At 27.7% G+C, this 20,477-nt stretch overlaps 1 protein-coding gene across 5 annotated transcripts in view; it reads right to left on the reverse strand.

Moving 5' to 3' along the window:
* Window positions 1–10,236: 10,236 nt before the first annotated feature.
* LOC127276843 (alpha-tocopherol transfer protein-like) overlaps window positions 10,237–20,477 on the reverse strand; it is a 58,342-nt gene continuing 48,101 nt past the window's right edge. For all 5 annotated transcript variants that reach the window (XM_051297521.1, XM_051297522.1, XM_051297520.1 and 2 more), the window contains 3 exons: window positions 16,565–16,659; window positions 12,445–12,759; window positions 10,237–10,590 (listed from right to left, as the gene is read on the reverse strand). In XM_051297521.1, coding sequence (XP_051153478.1) covers window positions 10,243–10,590; window positions 12,445–12,759; window positions 16,565–16,659 — 758 coding nt within the window. In that variant the 3' untranslated portion in view covers window positions 10,237–10,242. The remainder of the gene's footprint in view (window positions 10,591–12,444; window positions 12,760–16,564; window positions 16,660–20,477) is intronic.

A 20,477-nucleotide genomic window follows, 5' to 3' on the forward strand; every position in this document is an offset into this window, starting at 1 on the left:
TCGTCTCTCTGCTTCCGCTAGAAAAGCAAACGATTTCCAGGCTTGCGCCATGTAAAGCTCACCCTACCCGGGTCGATATCAAGTACCACCAACCCCCCAAAGTATATCCATCCACCCTCCCCCCTCCATCTGTCACAACCCACCACCCACTCGTGCCACTACTTTTTCCTCTCTCTTTCCACTAGCACCCAAGGAATTATCCTCTGTACTATTTTGTCACTACTCTGCTCGCGCCACGACCTTCGAACTTGAAGGAGAGAGCGTGAGAGAAAAAAATTAGGTACCATCATTTTTTTTTCTCTCACTATACTCTTTTTTTTATTACTGACACCTTCCGGGAATCCTCCCTCCCCTCTCTCTCTCTCTCTCTCTCTATCTATATCCGGTTGACTCTTCCGCTTTTATATATGAACTCACGTCACCTTCACATTGATGTGGCACGCACTCTTTAAACACTATATAGCACGAGTTTCTGACTGATCGTTTTCCAATAGTCAATTATCGCAGGCGACAAATTGCGGGTGGAAAGTAGAGTCTTTAGAACGAAAGATAGAGAGAGAGAGAGAGAATATTAGCTCGTGCGGAAATTGCCCCAATTTTCCCCATTTCAAATAGGGCTTTGGTTAGGACCACGACAGATTTCCTATAGTTTGGAAAAAAATATAAGTGCCACGCCGGAATTGAATTTTAACTATGTACGTTTTGTAAATAAACAAAAAATATTTGACACATATTAATTTATTAATTCCGTGCAGAAATTATGGTCTGGGCCTCTCAAAGCCCTTCCCAGTACGCCTAGATTCTGGCAAACTGGCAAGGCCTTAGTAATGGCTTGAGACGGTTTTGCAAGGATTTGCCCTACTTAGGGATAAACTTGCCAGGGCCATGAGAGTTTTCTTGGGAATTACCCTATATTTTGTGACAAAAAGAACAATCAGTGAAAAATGTACTACAGGCTTATAATCAGTTGTAATGAGTAATTGATTGAATCAGTAAGCAACAAAAACTTGTAACAAAACAAAAACAGAAGAATGCACAATTCTAGCCTGACAAATAATAATCCCAAAGTCGATCCAACTTCAAATATGTAGTAACACCAACACTAAACAAAAAAATTAAACATGGGATTAATTATACAATTAACACATTATTTATTACTGGAGACCTTATATTTATCCCTACCTATTATTATTTAACGCAATCGCTTACATAAATTTTGAAAAATATTTAACGCTCGCTAGGATCGAACCACCTAACCTAACGCTCCGTAATCTAACACGCTAACCATTACGCCAACTTAACGTCACAGAAAAAACCTAGTCTCATTTTTGTTGCAAATCAAAATGAGCCAATGCTAAACGACATAGACAGTGGCGCCACCAACCTGGTTAATTTTTGTTGCACATCAAAATAAGACGCCTAGGCGGCTTATTCTGAGTTCAGTTTTTTTCTGTGGTGAGAAAATAAATAGGGGAATAGTGTCAGGGTTGGACACTTGGCTTTTTTTAAGTAAGAACACTAGCGCCACCTGTGTGCGTACGTGACGAATCTTCTAGTAGTGTAACCTAACTTTTTGTGGCATTACATTTTTGGAGAATCAAAAGTAGCGTCTCCTGTGACTTCGGTGCAATCGAAGAGACAAAAAAAGTTTTGTTTGACTTGTGAATAAACCTAAAAAATGTGTTAAAAAAGCAAGAATTCGGCAAGGTAAGCATATTGAATGTATTGTGGGGTACATAATTTAAGAAGAAAAAAAGTGAAAAATCGAATCGCGACACATGTCTGGTTATGGTTAGCACAATTCGAAAATGATGCTTCTAGTTAGGGTTGGACACCCATATTAATTATGAATTTGACGCAATTTATAAATAAATTTTATTTTATTGATATTTCAGTGCAAAATTGTGCCAAAGATATTAGAAAAATAATACTTAAATTGTATAAATTTTGTTCATCATTTCATTGAGTTATTTGGAACAATAAAGCGTTATTTTTTGTAATTTGAGTTCATTCCTTTTTTAAACCTATGAAGCTTTACAATTTGTAAACAATAAATAAAGATAAACATGAAAAAATAAGAATAAAAAACATTACAAATTTTATTTTACGTTTTTACCAATAATGCGTTTCGATTTTCAAAAAGTGCCCAACCCTGACTGAAAAGTCCAACCGTGACTAGATTTTTGTTTAAATGTTTATAACTTTTTTAATTTTGGACCAATCAATTTACGGTCCACAGCAAAAGTGTTCCTCTTTTGTAGATCTTTCCACCCATATACCACCCTACAAAATTGATTTGATAAGTTGCGATTGAGGAAAATGAAGACTTGAACAGCAGAACAATAAAGAAACAATAATAATTACATATAAATTATAATTTATTTTTAATGTTAAATAATTTATTTAACATAAGTCAATATTTTGCATTTTTTATTTTATTAAAACTTAGAAACATAATTTTTCTTATTATCTAAAATATATAGATAATATAGTAAAAAAAAGACAAATAAATTTTAGTTTTTGTAAAGAAAAAATTATTTATTTCTTTTGAGTTGTTGATAAAATTCTTAGATTTCACCCACCTCTAAAGTTAAGTACCTATTATGAAGAATTCCAACTCTCTGTTAGAATAATTTCGATTGTATAGAATTAAAAAAATCAATCGAAGATCAGGAAAAATATCACTAAGCAGGAGTGTATAAAATTAAAAGTAAAGTTCGTTTTTTAATTTTGTGGTTTTGTATGATTTAAAACAATCCTTATATATTATGGGTAAGTCCACGTCAGAAATATCAGAATCTGCAAGTGGTTCGTCGATTTTAATGATACTTGGTAAAATTATAGCTTTATATAAGAACAATGTGTGAGTAAAAGGAATTTTTAAAATATCTAAAATTGTATGAGTTATATCACTTTTAATTTTGATACTGCATTTTTTTCTTTCCTTTATATCTCGGTCAATTTTCAACCGATTTTGATGAATCAAAAACGATTTTTTTCAGAAAATTACGTATTTTCAGAAAATTTTAAAATAAAAATAAAATTTTGTTATTTAAATAGAAAAAAATAAAAAACAAAATTTCTTTTAGATTTTTTTTCAATTCTTATATAAAGCTATAATTTTACCAAGTATCATTAAAATCGAAGAACCACTTGCAGATTCTGATATTTCTGACGTGGACTTACCCTTATGTGGGAAAAATTTCGGTGCGTAAAGTAAATTTCAGTGTGTAAAGTAATATTTCAGTGCGTAAAGTAAATTTCAGTGCGTAAAGTGAATCACTTTACACACCGTTTGAAAAAGAGCTTCTTTACATACAATTTTCGGTATGTAAAATTTAACTTTAGAGGTTAGTGTTGCAAAAAATAAATTATTTTAATTAATTTTTCTAGGATTAAAAAATATTCAATCCTTTCAAACTAATTTAATTCTTGAAAATAGACATTGAAATATTTTGCTTTACCTTTTTGGAAATCGATGAAAATAATGAATAATTAATAATTTTAATTCATAATTTATGTACTCATATGATCTAATTGAACAATGTTAGATACTAACATACAGCCGCCATTATTTTTATTAATTTTAAATATTTTTTAGAAAAAATGCCTTGAACGTATAATCTGCCCTCTTCTAGAGAATGACCCTTATTAGTAATATTCTAAACTATAATCTAACATACGATTTATTTTAAAGAGAATTAAAAGTTCAAAATTCTCACAAACTTTAATATCGCATATCATTGTAGACTTTTTGATTCGACTTATATTTGAAATTCCTTTTATGTCACAAGGAGTATAAGAAATATAAAAAATTGAAGAAAACTTTTAGGAACAAAATTGATTTGTCGTGGTTCAGAAGTTATATCTATATATGCGATTCTAAATCGATTCAGATGATTGATTGAATTGTATTATATATATATATAAAAAAAATTTTTCTTCTTCACTGTCCACTTTCCTTCCAAGCAATGAGATATTGAGGGATCGTTGGTTGAAAAATTTCGAATGATTTTCTGTGCGACTAAGTAAATTCAACTTTTTTTTTACCTTGAAAGTGTATTGGATACCGGAAGTCGTCTTCTTTTAACGATAGAAAGACTGATGGATTGTCGATTGAAGAAAATATTCTTTTAAGTACTAGCCACTCCTTTGTATAATAAATTTCATTTTCTTGAAAGTTTCCCTTTGGAGAATTCTTTTGTCGAACACGTAGAATTGGTAGTGCTGTTTTCTATATATTTTTTAATATTATTTTCAAGACACTTGTATATAAATATATGGCTCATTTTATTTAAATTGTCATATTCGTGTCCCTTGCCAAAAAAAAATTATTTGATATAAACTTAGTTGAAATTAATATTTTTATATGATAAAATGCAATATTTTTGAATAATTTTTCTACCTAAAAGAACATAAAAGTGATTTTCATAATATTGCCAGAACAAAAAACAAGCAAAATGTCATAAGTGTAATTTGTCCACAGCGACATTTTCAATGTTCGAATGAATGGAAAGTCGAATTTTTATTGTTTAAACAAGATTAAAAAAATGTTTCGTGAAGGATTAGTTCTATATTCAAAGAAAATCAAATGTTGGTAATTAAACTTTATTTTATACCACTTGCAGAAAATAAAAATGACGTGTCCCTCACTTTTGTATTTTTTTGTTTTGTCGGCAGAATTTCCTACTTTTACCTAATATTTAATTTACCTTATGAGCAAAAAAAATTTCTTTACTATCGCATACGTAGGAGAACACAACAACCAAGTGTGTGAAAAAAACGAGAACGATATAAATTTAAATCTGATCGTTCGACATGAAGGCAGAAAAAGCCGCAACAATTTTCTAATTGAATTTTTGTCAACAGTGTAACGCCTCAAAAATGGTAAGTAAATATTTTAAATTTTATATCGGTATGAAATTTAATGTATTTTTTAATTCTCTTTTCGAATGAGACCAACCACGTTGGTATAAGTATAACCGTTTTTATTTTATAAGCGAAAAACTTTCAAAATGTCAACAGTGTAATGGTCATAAGTGTAATGCAAATTTGTATAATAGCTTCACAGGCTTACAAAATGAAACTTTTTTTTTTGTTTTTTGATATTTGAGTGGTTTCTAATGTATTTTTTGGCGCTGAATTCGATCTCGGGTCTTAAAATTGCTTGGGATGTCAGGAATTAAAAAAAAATTTTTTTTAGTAAAATAAGGGTTAACCCCCCAAAATTTTTTCAGTGAAATCAATAGGTTAAAAATTGATGTTTGTAATTGCATAAAAACTATTGCATAAGTAATTTAAAACTCGTAATTAATATAATTACTGTTGTGACGCATTATTTAAATCATATTATTTATATTATCATATAAGCGATATTTAAAAAATATCCAAAAGTTTTAATAGGTACTGTTATGCTTTATTACAAAAATAATTGCGTTCAATAAAAATTACTGTCGAAAAATGTATATGATAAAATTTATATTTAGTTGGGTCTCATAATTGAAAAAGTAACAAAATAATTCTCGAAAACCTCCGACGAATAAGATTCAAGCCAATCCAATAACTTTTAAAAAAATTCTACTGCCATATTGAATCTGTCATTTTGAATTTTTGAAATCTGACTTCCAGATTCATAATCAGCGACCCAATAAAACCCCCGCGTAACGAATTTCAAGCAAATCCATCCGCTGGGTTTATCATATAGGCACGAAATGGTTAAGATTTGACGATTTCTGCCAAAAAACCGTCTGCCATAAAAAATATATGACTTTAATTTGGTGACCACTATTAATTTTGTTAATTTAACATGTTAAACTATATAAAAAATAATAGTTTCAACCTCTAAATTAAACTTTGACAACTCAACTTTTCTGGAAGCTGAATATGACAATTTAAATGAAATGAGCCATATTATGGGTGATTCTACAAACGAAGGACGAAAATGAAGAAAATATGGACACAACATTTTTTTCTCATTTAAGGTTTAAAAAGTACTTTAACTTCAAGTTAATGACACTAAAAAGATATCTGAAAGTGGCCAGACAAAATATTAAAAATTACAAAAGTTATGGTTGTTTATAAACAATTTATCAAGGAAATTAAGATCGTGTATAGAAAATTCACATTAACACTAAAAATAATGGATGGATTTATACAAAATTTATTACTCGGGGGTTTTCGGGGTCGCGGATTACGAATCCGAGGTCAGTTTTTTTAAAATTCAAAATGTCGGATCTAATATGGCGGACTTTTTTTAAAAAATCGTTCGGATTTGCTTGAAACTCTCTTACTCGGGGGTTTTTGGGGTCGCTGAAAATGAATCCGGAGTCAGTTTTTCAAAATTCAAAATGGCGGATCCAATATGGCGGACAAATATTTAAAATCACTGGAAACTACTTACTTCAGACAAATATATTAAGTTTTTTCTAAAGTTGTCCGCCATATTGAATCCGCTATTTTGAATTTTGAAAAACTGACCTCTGATTCGTAATCAGCGACCCCGAAAACCCCCGAGTAATTATTTTCAGACAAATATATTAAGTTTTTCCAAAATTCGTCCGCCATATTGGATTTGCCATTTTGAATTTTGAAAAACTGACGTCGGATTCGTAATCAGCGATCCTGAAAACCCCCAAGTAAAGAATTTTACAAGGATCAATAAATGGTATACATAAGCCTATAAAAGGACCTAAAAATAATATTTTTTTAAAAAAAATTGATGCCAGACGAATGAGAATTTGTCTGGTCACAACGTAATCTTGGTCACAAATTGAGAAATCTTACACGGAGAAACTTTGAGTATTACTTTTTCTTAAACTCACTATGTATTTTTAGTAAATTGACTACTAAAGTGGGGAATAACTGCAACGATATCAATTTTTCTCAGTCTGACTACTAAAATTTGTCATTAGATGGAAAATTAAATTTCACGAAAAAACATTTCGTCGAATGTCAATGCAAGTGGTCACCCATCCAAGTACTAACCGCGTCCAACGTTGCTTAACTTCCGTGATCTGATGAGAACTTGTTCCTTCGCCTTGGTGTTTCCGCTGTCTTGTCTTGATTAATAACTTTGTCGTATAAGTATTGTATCGCACCTAACCTCACTTTTAGAGACACGAAGTAACACAAATACACTTCAACTTTACAAAAAAAGAAAAAACAAAAATAGTGTTCATTTGAAACCGATTCTCAATAATTAAAAGAATTATATGCTTGGATAAGAGATGTACATGACATGATATATTTTTTGGGGGGGGTTTCATAAACAAGCTCACATGTGCTCAGGAGAGTACTGTATGTTTTAAGCGCCCCTAACTTCATAAAAACTGTATTTTCGATGTATAATCTAACCGGATTGTGAAATTTTAAACACAGAAAAAGAAAAATAACCCAAAGTAAAGCCTCATTAATATTATTTATGATTCAATTAAAAATTAATTAATAATTGTTGCGATTAAGTCGGGGCTTCATCTAACCCTTTTTAGTTACGACACTGTCCACGTCGAATTTTTCTTAACTTGACTACTAAATATTGAAAAAAAGAAGTCATATATTGTTAAAGAGACTTCTATTAAATAAGAAATTTCGTCTTTTTCCCCACTTTAGTAGTCAATTTACTAAAAATACATATGAGTTTAACAAAAAGTGATACACAAAGTTTCTCCGTGTGGTTAATAGAATAACAAATTAAATAAAATGCGCGTGGTATCACATTTAGTTTAGTTTAATTAACAATAACGAACTGTAACTTTATCAGAATGTTGATTTTGAATAATTTTAACGTATTTTCAACTGCCAGACGAATGATGACAAAATCCAGGGACAAAATTCAAGAAGATATTTTATAAATAAGGTATAGAGTAATATCATAATTATTTCCCCATTAATAATAATCTACAACTATTCAAAATTACTAATCCAGTATGAATTTTCCGCTAAACACTTGAAAAATAACATTTTTTCACAATATGAACTGTCAATTACATGCCAGACGAATGAGAATTTAGCACTTTGATGTGTATTTTTTGCAAAAAATATTTTTTTTCATCGGCTGCTTTTTAGTGCCACAATAGAAACCATTTATAGATTTACAATTAACTGTTTTTCAAATATGTAGAATAAATTTGATATAAATGTCTACTCAAGTTTTAACATAATAAATAAATGTATTTAGCGCTTTAAGTCTAAATAAATAAGTTGGATATCGTATTTTTATTCTCTTCTCTTGGACCCACTATATATATAGATTCACAAATTCTCACCCTCTATTCTTTTCTCCTTTTCAGTTCTATTTGTTTTATCTCTTTATTTCTGAGAGGATTCTGTCTTGTTGAAAATTTCTTTTCTAATGAAAAATTTCTATCTTTTTCTTTTATTATTTCCCTTTATATAATATAATTTTTTTTTTTTTTTTTTTTTTTTTTTTTTGAAAAATGTTTTAGAAAATTATTAATTATGTATTATATAATAATTATTTATTGTATACTTTTTATTAGTTTATTAATTGTTGAAAGATTATATAATTAAACAATAAATAAATTATTTTAAAAAATTAATGAAACAATTTATATAAAATATAAATATTGTTAAAAAAATTATTAAAAATTATTTTATAAGTAGTAATAATAATTCACTATGATTTTATCACAAAATTGTAGTTATGTATTTAAATTTTACCTTCTCTTTTTTGTAACACATTTCCCTTGCGATGTAATTCATCTCCTTCAAACATACACTCCTACATACTTAAACTCCAGTGAGCTCTCAGACAATTTAATTCAACCGAATCCATACTGGTAAACCACTCTGGCGCACCCTTGGAGTTACAACTACATTCGTTTCACTATCTGAAGCTTCATTTCGACCACAAACTTTTCATTCTACCACCTTCTCGCGTATTTTCTCTTTATTTTAATTATTTCAACTTTTTCGAAATGTTTAATATTTGGCAATAATACAATTTTACAAATTTTTTCTAATAATTATTTCTTCACTTTTTAATAATTACCTACATTTTCTTCAATCGCATCAGTTATATAAAATATAAAATTAATTTTGGTAAATTTTAATATTTTAAATATAACACAAATAGTGAAGTTAAGAAAAAAAAAAGAAAAAAAGTATTTTTGACTTAGAAAATTGCAGGATCCATTTAGAACCACAATTTAGTATCATTAAAACTCTTTCAGAATCTGAAAATGAAGGTTTTAAAGTTTTCTTCTTCTTGTGAAGAGTACCTTTTTAAAAACTTTTGGTATTTGTCCAGGAAGACGATAATTTTATATAACTGAAAAACTTAACGATCCATACTAAAGTTAAAGACGCAAATTTTACACTTTTTTTTAAAAAGTCACAATTTTTCTATTTTTTTTTTTTTTTTTAACAGACTCAAAAAGTAATAAACTTTTGCGTATATCATTTTGTTATACTTTATTCCAAAATATCAATTTTTCTAATACAATTATACAATATTTTCATAAAAGACGTATAAAAAACATTTGATGACTTATTATTAATTTGAAATTTTCATACCTACATTGATAATGAAAAAAGGGAATTAAAAATATTTTAATTTTATAGTTAAAAAAAAACGAAAAATATAAAGCTTTATTTTTATGGGGAAAAAAATGCTAAAGAAAATAAAAATACATATGGGGCATTTCATGTGACATTTTTATTCAGTATTTTTTATTGAATGTGATAAAGTAGTGAAAATTCGTTCACTATTTCAAATTACTTACTTCTTTTATTTCTATATTTGATAAAAATTATGATTTTTTTTTTTTGAAATTTAACATCGTCAGAAGAAAATTAAAAGTAAAAACTCTGCTTCTCACAATTAAAAATTTAAAAAGAAACCATAACTTAAATAATTTTTATTTAAATAAAAAAAAAAATCCAAAAATACGCATTTTTTATTGTTCATAAGAAATTAAAAAAAAATGTCTCATAGTAAAAAAAAAATTTCTGAATGAAAATAAATGCCCCATATATGAATTTTACTGAATTAATTATAATAAATTATATTAATAATCCAGGAAAGTAATGGGATAAAAAAAATTATCTTCTTCATCCATAAGCAGTCTAGGATTCCTTTTAACGTAAAATGAGAAGAAAATTGTCATTTTTCGACGATTTTCGCATAAATTTGACAATGTTGTCGTATATATCATCCTTAAACCAGGTCACATGAATTTCTATTCATTGAAAAAAGAAAAAAAGAAAAAAACCGCAACAGATTTATAAATCTTTTATTGTTTCGAGAATCTCATCGGGAATTATATATCCAACTTGATGCATTTCCTTGACAACAATGGGCTTTTGACTAAGTGAATCGATCCATTTATAGTAGGGAAGCTCCTCTTGTGTGCCACCATATTTTTTTGGCAAATTTTCCGGTGCAACATATTGATGAAGGCTACTCATGTCATGACCATGGAAATATATTTTATCCTGCATTCTTGAATCTAACAACGGTTTAAAAACGGCAAAAATTGCATCAAATACCCACGATTGATTTAAAATGTGAATTGCGTGCGTTTTCATTGGAAATGATGTCACCATCAAGGCAATAACCATGCTTGCAATCTGGAAAATTAATTTTTAAAAAATCATATTATAGACTAATTATTTTCAACGTTTTAAAAATTATATTATTTGTTAATTATGTTTTTGAAAGTTTTTCAAGTTTTTTAACTTTCTTTATACACGGAGAGAAAAATCTACCTTTTATAGTATAGAAAGGTTTACATTTAATGCACAGAAATTTTCTATGCTATATAGGCATGAAATTTGAGTAATTATAGTACAATCGTATGTCTTTTTAGCATGAAACTTGTCTATGCTAATAAAGTTTGTCATATAGCCTCTTATTACATACTTATTATACTTTTAATCCAACGGCGCCATGCGAAGATCGCACATAACATCATCCTACTATGTTTGCATAAGTTCTATGCTTTTTCGGGGATAGACTCTTGCAACTGGCGATTAGGCCACGCCCACCTTTACTTAATTGGAACTGCCCTAATCGCCAGTTGCAAGAGTCTATCCCCGAAAAAGCATAGAACTTATGCAAACATAGTAGGATGATGTTATGTGCGATCTTCGCATGGCGCCGTTGGATTAAAAGTATAATAAGTATGTAGTAAGAGGCTATATGACAAACTTTATTAGCATAGACAAGTTTCATGCTAAAAATTCTCAAATCTTTGCTCTATTAGTATGAAAAGTTTAAAGAAAAATAGCAGCAATCTATTTCATACTATAAAAGGCAGATTTTTCTCTCCGTGTAATTAAAAGATAAATTATTTTCTACTTAAAATAAGAATATTGAAAAATAATTTTTTTTTTCGACATAAGGAATCATTTTGATTTATTTAAATTATTTGAAAATATTTAATTGTATTTTGTCTGATACTTTAGCCTTTTTACACTTTTAAAGTGTCTGACTTGAATTGTCTTTTTTCACTCTAAAAATATGAAGAAAAAAAATTTCTAAACTAAAAATAATATTTGTTCACATCATCCAGGGAAAGAGTATCGTCTGACTCATTAATTTTTGTCAACTCAAAGCTCGAATTCTGTCTGACTAAATATATCTTTTTTCACTTTAGTAATCCGGTTTCACTTAAAAAAGAGATTTTTTAAAGAAGAGAACATTTTTTCATTAGGGGGCATTCATTAATTACGTATGGACGATTTTGACTAATTTTGATACCACCCTACCCTCATGTAAGTATACATAAGATTTTTCTGAACCCCCCCCCCCTCCATTCCTCTTCTTACGTAAGTTTTTAACAATATTAATCTAATTAAAAATTTAATTACAACAATACAAATGGAAAATACTTGGCAAAATCTTACGTAAGAATAGCTTCTACACCCCAGACGTAAGACCATGTAAAGATTCCATAAACCCCTTCTCCTCCTAAGGACCCTTATATAATTAATGAATGGCCCCTTAGTGAGTAAAAAATTTTTTTTGGCTGACACGTTAAATTATTCTACTTAAAAAGTGAACTCTTTCTTTTTCTACTTAAAACTATAAAAATCAGATTTTTTTTCTAAACAGAGAAGAATATTTGATTAAATCATTTAGAAAAAATGTTTTTCCTGACTTACCTTTCTTTTCTCTAATAATTTTAAATGATTTGACTAAAACAATCTCATTCTACCTATAATTTGTAGAACACTAATAATAATAAAAATAATAACCCTACATAAAAAAATTTAATCTAGCTAATAACTTTTTCTATTCAAAATGTAAATCTTGTCAGATTAAAAAGTCTTATTCTACTTAAACGTGTTGAAATTTAAACTGACCACAATATTCGATAAATATAATTTTTGTTGTTGTTAAAAAATCATAAAATATTGCTCTAAATAATATTAATATAAAATATAAATATTAAAACTCTTTTTTTTCTAAATGAACTGAACCTGAGGAGTGATTGTCCAAGCATGTGCCATTGTAATTCCTTCAAGATCGAAGATAACTACACCACCGAGAACTTGGGCTCTTGGCTCGAGAATTCCCAATTCAAGGACAATAACTGTTGCCTTGAACAATTCTTCCACTGAATATTTCCTGGGATCCCAATTGCCTATCCTGTATATCATCATTCTTCTTCCGCATTGTGTTCTATACGCTGGAACAGTCATTACATCATCATCGCCGATATGCCTCATATTTAGGGGATTTACATTGTTGTGAATCGAAGGATGCTCCTCTTTAAAATTAAAGTAATTCACTACCTGAAATTGATAAATTTTTAAAAATTAATAAACATAGTACTTTAGATTAAAAATAACAATAAAATTAACTACTACTATTTAATCATTTTTTCCATTACTTATAACTAATTTCATTTAACCAAATTAAGGCCCATAGATTACACAGCGTTTGTAACGCTTAATGCTTAAGCATAATTGAAAAAAAGATACCCCTTTTTTCTTCTTGCAAAATAATTTTTTTTTTTTATCTAATTTGTTTAAACAATTTCTTATCATTATTTTCAAATTTTCGATACTTTTTTAAATCGCGTTTTTCTCGAAACAGGATTTTTGAAATTGCTGTGCAGGATAGCTCAAAATGTTATTGACCGATTTCAAAAAAGAAAATTGCAAATTGTTCGTTATTAAATTTATTATTAAGTGAACTAAACGTTAGAAAGAAAAAAAAATTTTAATACCTTCTTTTTTAATCTCAAAGACGCAAAAAAATAATGCCAAAAATCAAACAATAACTTAAAAGTAGTGTCAATTTTTCAATTTTCAATATTTTCACTTAAAAGTTAGTTCAATTAATAGTAAAATTTGTATAAAATGGGAATAGCCTTCATTTTGTACTATTAGATCAAATTTGTGGACTCCAACTTTCACAGCAATCATAAACTCAGACGGCACAACTCCAGGTTTAATAGCTGGTAACTAGAAATGTTTTTAATAAGTTAAATTTTCTCTAACACGTCAAATTTCAAAATGGCGGGAAAAAAAATTAAAAATCAATTTGATTAACATGAAACTTATGTTACTAGGAGGTTTTTGGGGTCTCTGATTACGAATATGAAGTCAAATTTTACAAAAATTCGAAATAATAAGTTTCAAGAAAATTTGTTTTATTTTTAATATTTTTTCGTCCACCATATTGTATCTGCCTTTTTGAATTTGCAGCATTTGTTTTTCAAAAATGGGTTTTTATAATGTGCCATTCCAGGAGTTTTTTAGCACTTTTCGGAGTAACCTTTCCAAATTAAATGAAACATTTTTTTAATAATATTTATTAATATAAAGGTCCAAAAAAATCCCTTTTTAAGTAAAAACAATTGTTTATTTAAAAAATACAACAATAAATAATGCAAAAAATTCACTTTTTTCCTGCAACTCCAAATAAATTGGTTTAAAGATCAAAATTTTCCTTATTTTTCAAGCTTTAATACCGCACAAGAAACATAGAGTCCGAGAAAATATTCAACTCACAATTTTTTAAACAATGTTTGTTTACTTTTTTGTATTTTATTTACTGTGAAACGTCTGCTAAAGCTGCGCGCGACGTTTGGAAGTTATCGCTTTCCTTATTGAGCAGAAGCTCATTACACTAGCGTAGTAGAAAGCATGTTGTGCGAAAAGTGAGGTTATGTTGTCATTAAACGAAACGTAAAAATTTCTGGTTATCACATTGAATGGCTTTTAATTATCTACTTTGCAGTAAAAAATCATAAAAAACATTTTTGAAGGATGAAAAACCTCACTTTTCACACAACATGTTTTTTACTACAATACAAATACAAAAAAGTAAACAAACATTGTTTAAAAAATTGTGAGTTAAATATTTTCTCGGACTCTATGTTTCTTGTGCGGTATTAAAGCTTGAAAAATAAGGAAAATTTTGATCTTTAAACCAATTTATTTGGAGTTGCAGGAAAAAAGTGAATTTTTTGCATTATTTATTGTTGTATTTTTTAAATAAACAATTGTTTTTACTTAAAAAGGGATTTTTTTGGACCTTTATATTAATAAATATTATTAAAAAAATGTTTCATTTAATTTGGAAAGGTTACTCCGAAAAGTGCTAAAAAACTCCTGGAATGGCACTAATAATTTTATTTTATTATTTTAATTTTTTTATATATATAATAGGTACCTCGGGAATAGCACCAAAGTCTTAACCTGGAAGTTGCGAACAAAAAATATATGGCGCACTTTTTAATTAGACCGTTATTAAAAATTTGTTATTACCTAATAATAATAATTAAAAAAAAAAAAAATAAATGAGTAACAGTGATCGTGTTTTCTATGATGATAAAGGTAAAAAAAATTATTCTTATTGCTCGAGACTTAATTAATGCAACGGCTGCAAGCTTTTTTTTATAAAAATGAATTACAAATTAAGTTACGTAATGTAAAATAGATAAAAATTATTAATTAGGTAATATTATTATGTCTTATAATAAAGACTATAATAATTCATGTAATAATTCATAAAGTCGCAGATATACAGCAATATATATATATATATATATACCTATATTTTTTTTGTAAAAAAGAAGTACAGTGTAAAATAATCACTATTCGTTATTGTGCTTTAAATTTATTTAAGGAAATTGTTTAACGTTAAATTTTGTATATTAATATTTATTTTATTGCAAATTGTAAAAGAAAAATTAATTTTTTTAATTATAATTATAAAAACAAGAAAGAGAGAGTAAAGTTAACGCGTTTCATATAGAAAACAAAGGAAAATTGAGTGAGAGAGGAAGAGAGAGAGAGAGAGAAAGATCTAGATTCAAAAGTACTTGAGCAATATTGAATCCCGCGTATTCACAACGAAATAATCCGTTGAACATAAGAGTAGAATGGATTGCCTCCAGCAAGGCGTTTTGTTTACTGCTTTGAATAGAACAATTAATAAGCGACAACTCTTCTATTATAATCTCCCTTTAATTACCATCTCGTATCTTCATCTAAATTAAAACTCTCTATTAATTTCACTTCACATATCTCAGCATTGTTGATATTTCATTTTCATATCTCTTTTCTCTAATTATTCCCCCTCCCCCACTTCTAACTAAAAAAAAAATGAAAGCAGAAAAATATTATTTTTCGACAAATGTTGAAACTAAATCTCAATTTTTTAAATTTCGATACGTATTTTTTAAAGCTAATCTAATAATTCCCTATCAGAAATTGATTACTCGCTCAGTATTGACCCGGTAGTGGTACCGAATCTGTAACTCGGATGTTTTTGGGGTCACTGATCACGAAACTGAGGTCAGAATTTCAGAATTCACAATGGCTGATTCAATATGGCAGATTTTTCACAAAACTTGTCCGCCATATTGGATCCGCCATTTTGAATTCTGAAATTCTAACCTCAGATTCGTGATCAGTAACACCAAAAATATCCAAGTAACAAATTCCAAGTGATTTTGATTAATTTTTAAGAACAGAACATTCACAGAAAAATGCGGGGTCCTTTGCAATGCAAATTTCATAAATTATACCTACAATATTATGAAATTTGTTACAACTCCCCTACAATCAACAATACTGAATCTATTTCGTAATCTTTAACCAATATTCGTGTTTGTCATTACTAAATTTTTCTTATATACTAAATACATAGTAGATAATTATTCTTCTCTCTGTGTGTAAAAAGAAATTTCACCTAATATTTGTGACAATAAAAATATTCATAAAAATAATTGTTCCTTTTTCCTACATATATATGTGAAAAAGAAACACGATTGTAAATCAATATAAATCATTATAAATCAATAAAATTAACAACTATACATATATAATAATGCAGTTGCGCGTACTGGTTGCGAGTTCAGAAAGAGTGATTGGTTCACCTTGGCACGATTGTGTAACGTCTGTTCAGAGACAGAAATGATCTGACGATCACTATACATATATATATCGTTTGGTCCACGCGACAAATTCAATGATTATGTAAAAAAAAATAGATTTTTCAGAATTTTCCTTTAGAACTTGTAATAAAGTATTTTTCTCCTCGAGTAGGTCATAATATTATTATTATTATTATTTAATAACTCACCAACCGATGGGCTCGATATACATTAAAATTACGGGCTCGTAGAAATCTGATGAGAAAACTATCATCCATTCGATGTGGTGAACATTCTCCCCTTTCTGTGGGACAAAAAATAAAAGTATAACCATTATTAATAGTCGTGTAAATAGAAGAATTTGCCTTCTAAACAGATTTACGCAATTTTGCCTTATTAGCATGCTCTATATTGCAAAATATTGATCTTGTGAGAAAATTTATCACAATTTTATAAAATATTTGCAACATTGTATTAGAATAAATTTTAAAGTAAAAGGAAATAGAATTTAATAATTTTTTTACTTTTATAATTTTTTTTTTATATAAACACTTTCTATAAATGTACATACAAATTAGCTGTTAATTAATATAATATTATTTATAAACCCTATAATATTTTCCATGATTAATTAGGAATATAATTGAAATTAATTAATTTTGTAATTATTCTAATAAATTGTTTTAAATGTATATTTCTATGCAATATTTTCAATGTAATTTTTAAACCCAAAATTTTGTAATGAAAAAAAAATTATTTACTGTTATAAAAAAATAAGTAATATGAAACTTCCTGTTTTTATTTATATATTTAGAAAAATAAAGAACTGAAAAACTAAAACACCTAGCGTGACAATTAATTTTAATGACATTCCATTTGTTGTACGTCTTAATAATGAATGCACAAATGAAACACAAGATCCTTTCTGCATAATAATCTCTGGTGACTTCTATTATTGAATTTTATAAAAAAAAAGAAAACGTGGATTGTAAATGATAATATAACAAACAATCGAATTTGAATATCAAGCTGAAGATAAAAGTCGATTTACATTAAATGCACCATATTTTTTTTAATAGATAGCTATTATAATACTATATAAAAGCAATAGAAAACGTTTTTTTTTTGTTTTATCATGAAATTTTTTTTTAAGAATTTTAATAGATAGTGATACCGGTTTATAGTGTCCTCGAATTTATGTGACAAGTACAAAATGTGTTTAATGTTTAATATTTATGAATATTAATATTTCTCTCGATAAAAATATCAAATTTATTGATTTTTGTATACTTAATTAAACTTGTTTCATATACACCTTTATTGGTGTATTATTTTCTTTGTATGAATATTTCCTGTATTACGTAAACATTATCATAAGAATTGAAATAAATGTAAGTTTCTTCAATTTTATACTGGGCTACGATATCTACACTGAAAAAAATTTATTTAATTCAAATAATCGGTTACTTGATTTTTATTAACTAAATATTTATTTCAACCAAATAATTTATATTTAAAATTTAAATTAAACAAATTGTCATTAATTCAATATTTTTTGTATTTGAATAAAATACCATTTAATTAACTCATATAATAATTAAATAAATATTTATTTAATAATAGTTAAATAACCGAATATTTTAATTAAATAATTTTTTTTCAGTGTATATAACAATAACCTAGAATTTATTCCATTTGAAAAAATTTTTTTTTCATATTTCAAATGTGGTGCGAATGAACTTGTTAAATTATCCAGTTATGCAAATTTTATACACACATTAAAGAAACAAACATATTAAATACGAAAAAAAATTATAACAAATTGATTATCTGTGAAAATAAAAGTGTATGAACCAAATTATAAGTTAATTAAAATAAAAATAAAATTATTAAAGTAAAAATAGAGATAAATAAAAATAGAAATAAAAAAAAATATTAATATATAATGAAAAAAGTAATAATTCTTATTATTAAGTTAGCTACAATTTTTAAAATAGACGATTGTTTAATTGAGTTAGAAAGTCAAGTCAATCGTGTAGTCAGTTCAAAAAAAATCATTTAAAGGAAAATGCAACTAAAGAATTTGTAGTTGTGAAAAAAATCTGGTACATTGTATTTAATGTCAGTGGTAGCTGTGATGAAAATTACTGTAATTAGCTACTTAATCGGAACAAACTACATAGATTTAATTTTCACTGGTAATATACGACACTTTTTTTAAAATCTAAATTAGAAACAATTTTTTTTTCAAACTAGACCCGAATTCCATTATGAAATATAAAATTGTCGTTTAAAATAAATTTTATATTAATCCTATATTTAGAAAATATTTATCGTTAGAACAAACAAACAAACATTTTTTAAATAAAACGAAAATACCCTTTAAAGAAAATTTTTATATTTAATTCCACCTAAGTTTGCTGTTGATTAAATAATGTGATTTACTCAATCAAACACTTTTAATATTTAATTTTTTTATATATTATCTTATCTCAAATAGAGAAAATAACTAACGAAATAATATTTTATTTTATTTATGTCCTCTGGGCGATTCAGTGAATTTCTATTTCATTTACAGAGCAGAAGGCTGTGAAGAGAGGGAATAGTGATTTTTAATGACAGAGTTACAAATTTATTTAGACAAACATTTAGAGTTATAAAAATTCATCTTTGAAAGAGTGTATCCTGAGCAACTATTCTTGAAAATATAGGAAGTCAGCATTCTACTGTAACAAGGAATGTAAAGGTTACTACAAATTTTTATAAGGAATTAGGAAGGATTTAGATAAAAAGTCCTTAAATATGGGCAGGAACGGCTAGTACCAGATATCGCTAAGAGCTCACAGGAAGGTTGACGGGGGTTGACTCCATAGGTCCGGAGTTTAGTTGACCGTAATGATAACCCAAATAATTAAATTCTTCCAGAAAAGGAAAAAGAGATGATTTCTAAATATTATGGCAAAGTCAAAGCCTTAAATACTTGGATTAGTTCTTTTTGACGTAAAAAACTTTTAAAACTTGACACAGAGATTCTTCTAAGTTCAATTTAAGTATAAAATTGGGCATAGTAAAAATATTTCTACAAAATTTCGTATATGAAGTGGACGTACTGGTATCAAAATCTAAACTGATCTCTCCTGACATATGTGGACCTTTTATACAGGATTTTCAAAAAGAGAGTATTGTCACGTCACCGTAACTTTGCTAAGCGCATAGACTTAGCTGCATTATTTTTGTAACAGAATCTTTTCTTGATTTTATCCTGCATAAGATCAATACTACAGTCGCGACAGTAGTCTGACTTACTAATTTGTTCGGTATTATTAAAATATATTAAATGTACCGGAAGAGCATTTACGATCTCATAAAATAATTCTTATCATTGTAATAAATAATTTTCTGACACTGACCCTAAAATTATATCGAAACCAAGTAAATGAAACCTTTCTTGTAACATAACACTATTGTTCTATTTTTGTATTTTCTCCGAACTTAAAAAATTAAACATCGAAAGATTGCCTGTTCATGTGTTGTTCTGTTTATGATTTCCTTTATTACCATAATTTATGGGGAATCAAAAGGGAAGTCACCCTAATACGCAACGATTAGATGGTCAACTCTTTTAATGAAAAAGGTAGAAAAAGCAACCAACTTCCGAGAATTCGTCAACCCTCTTTATAAAATCTTGTATAAAAGGTCTACTTTTCTCTGGAGAGTTCAGTTCAGAAATTGTCACCGAACCCGCAACATCATGTTCAGATTTTGGTATCAGCACGTCTTTTTCATATACGAAATCTTGTACAAGTACTATTACTCTGCTCAATTTCATACTCAAGTTCAACTTAGAAGAATCTTTGTGTTAAATGTTAAAAATTTTTACGTCAAGAAGAGCTCATCCAAGTATTCAAGGCTTTGACTTCTCATAATATTTGGAAATAATCTTTTCTTTCTTTTTTTGGAAAAATTTAATTATTTGGGTTTCATTACGGTCAACTGAACTCCGGACCTGTGGTCATCACCAAGGACACAGCAGTGGTCCTTTTTCATACATCTAAATTTTCAAGGTAAGTCGTAATACTTTTTTATCTAAATCATTCCTAACTCCTTATAAAAATTTGTAGT

Source organism: Leptopilina boulardi, unplaced genomic scaffold (assembly GCF_019393585.1).
Source record: "Leptopilina boulardi isolate dan_hultmark-lab unplaced genomic scaffold, ZJU_Lbou_2.1 LbouV2_154, whole genome shotgun sequence".
In the NCBI taxonomy this organism is placed as follows: Eukaryota; Metazoa; Arthropoda; class Insecta; order Hymenoptera; family Figitidae; genus Leptopilina; species Leptopilina boulardi.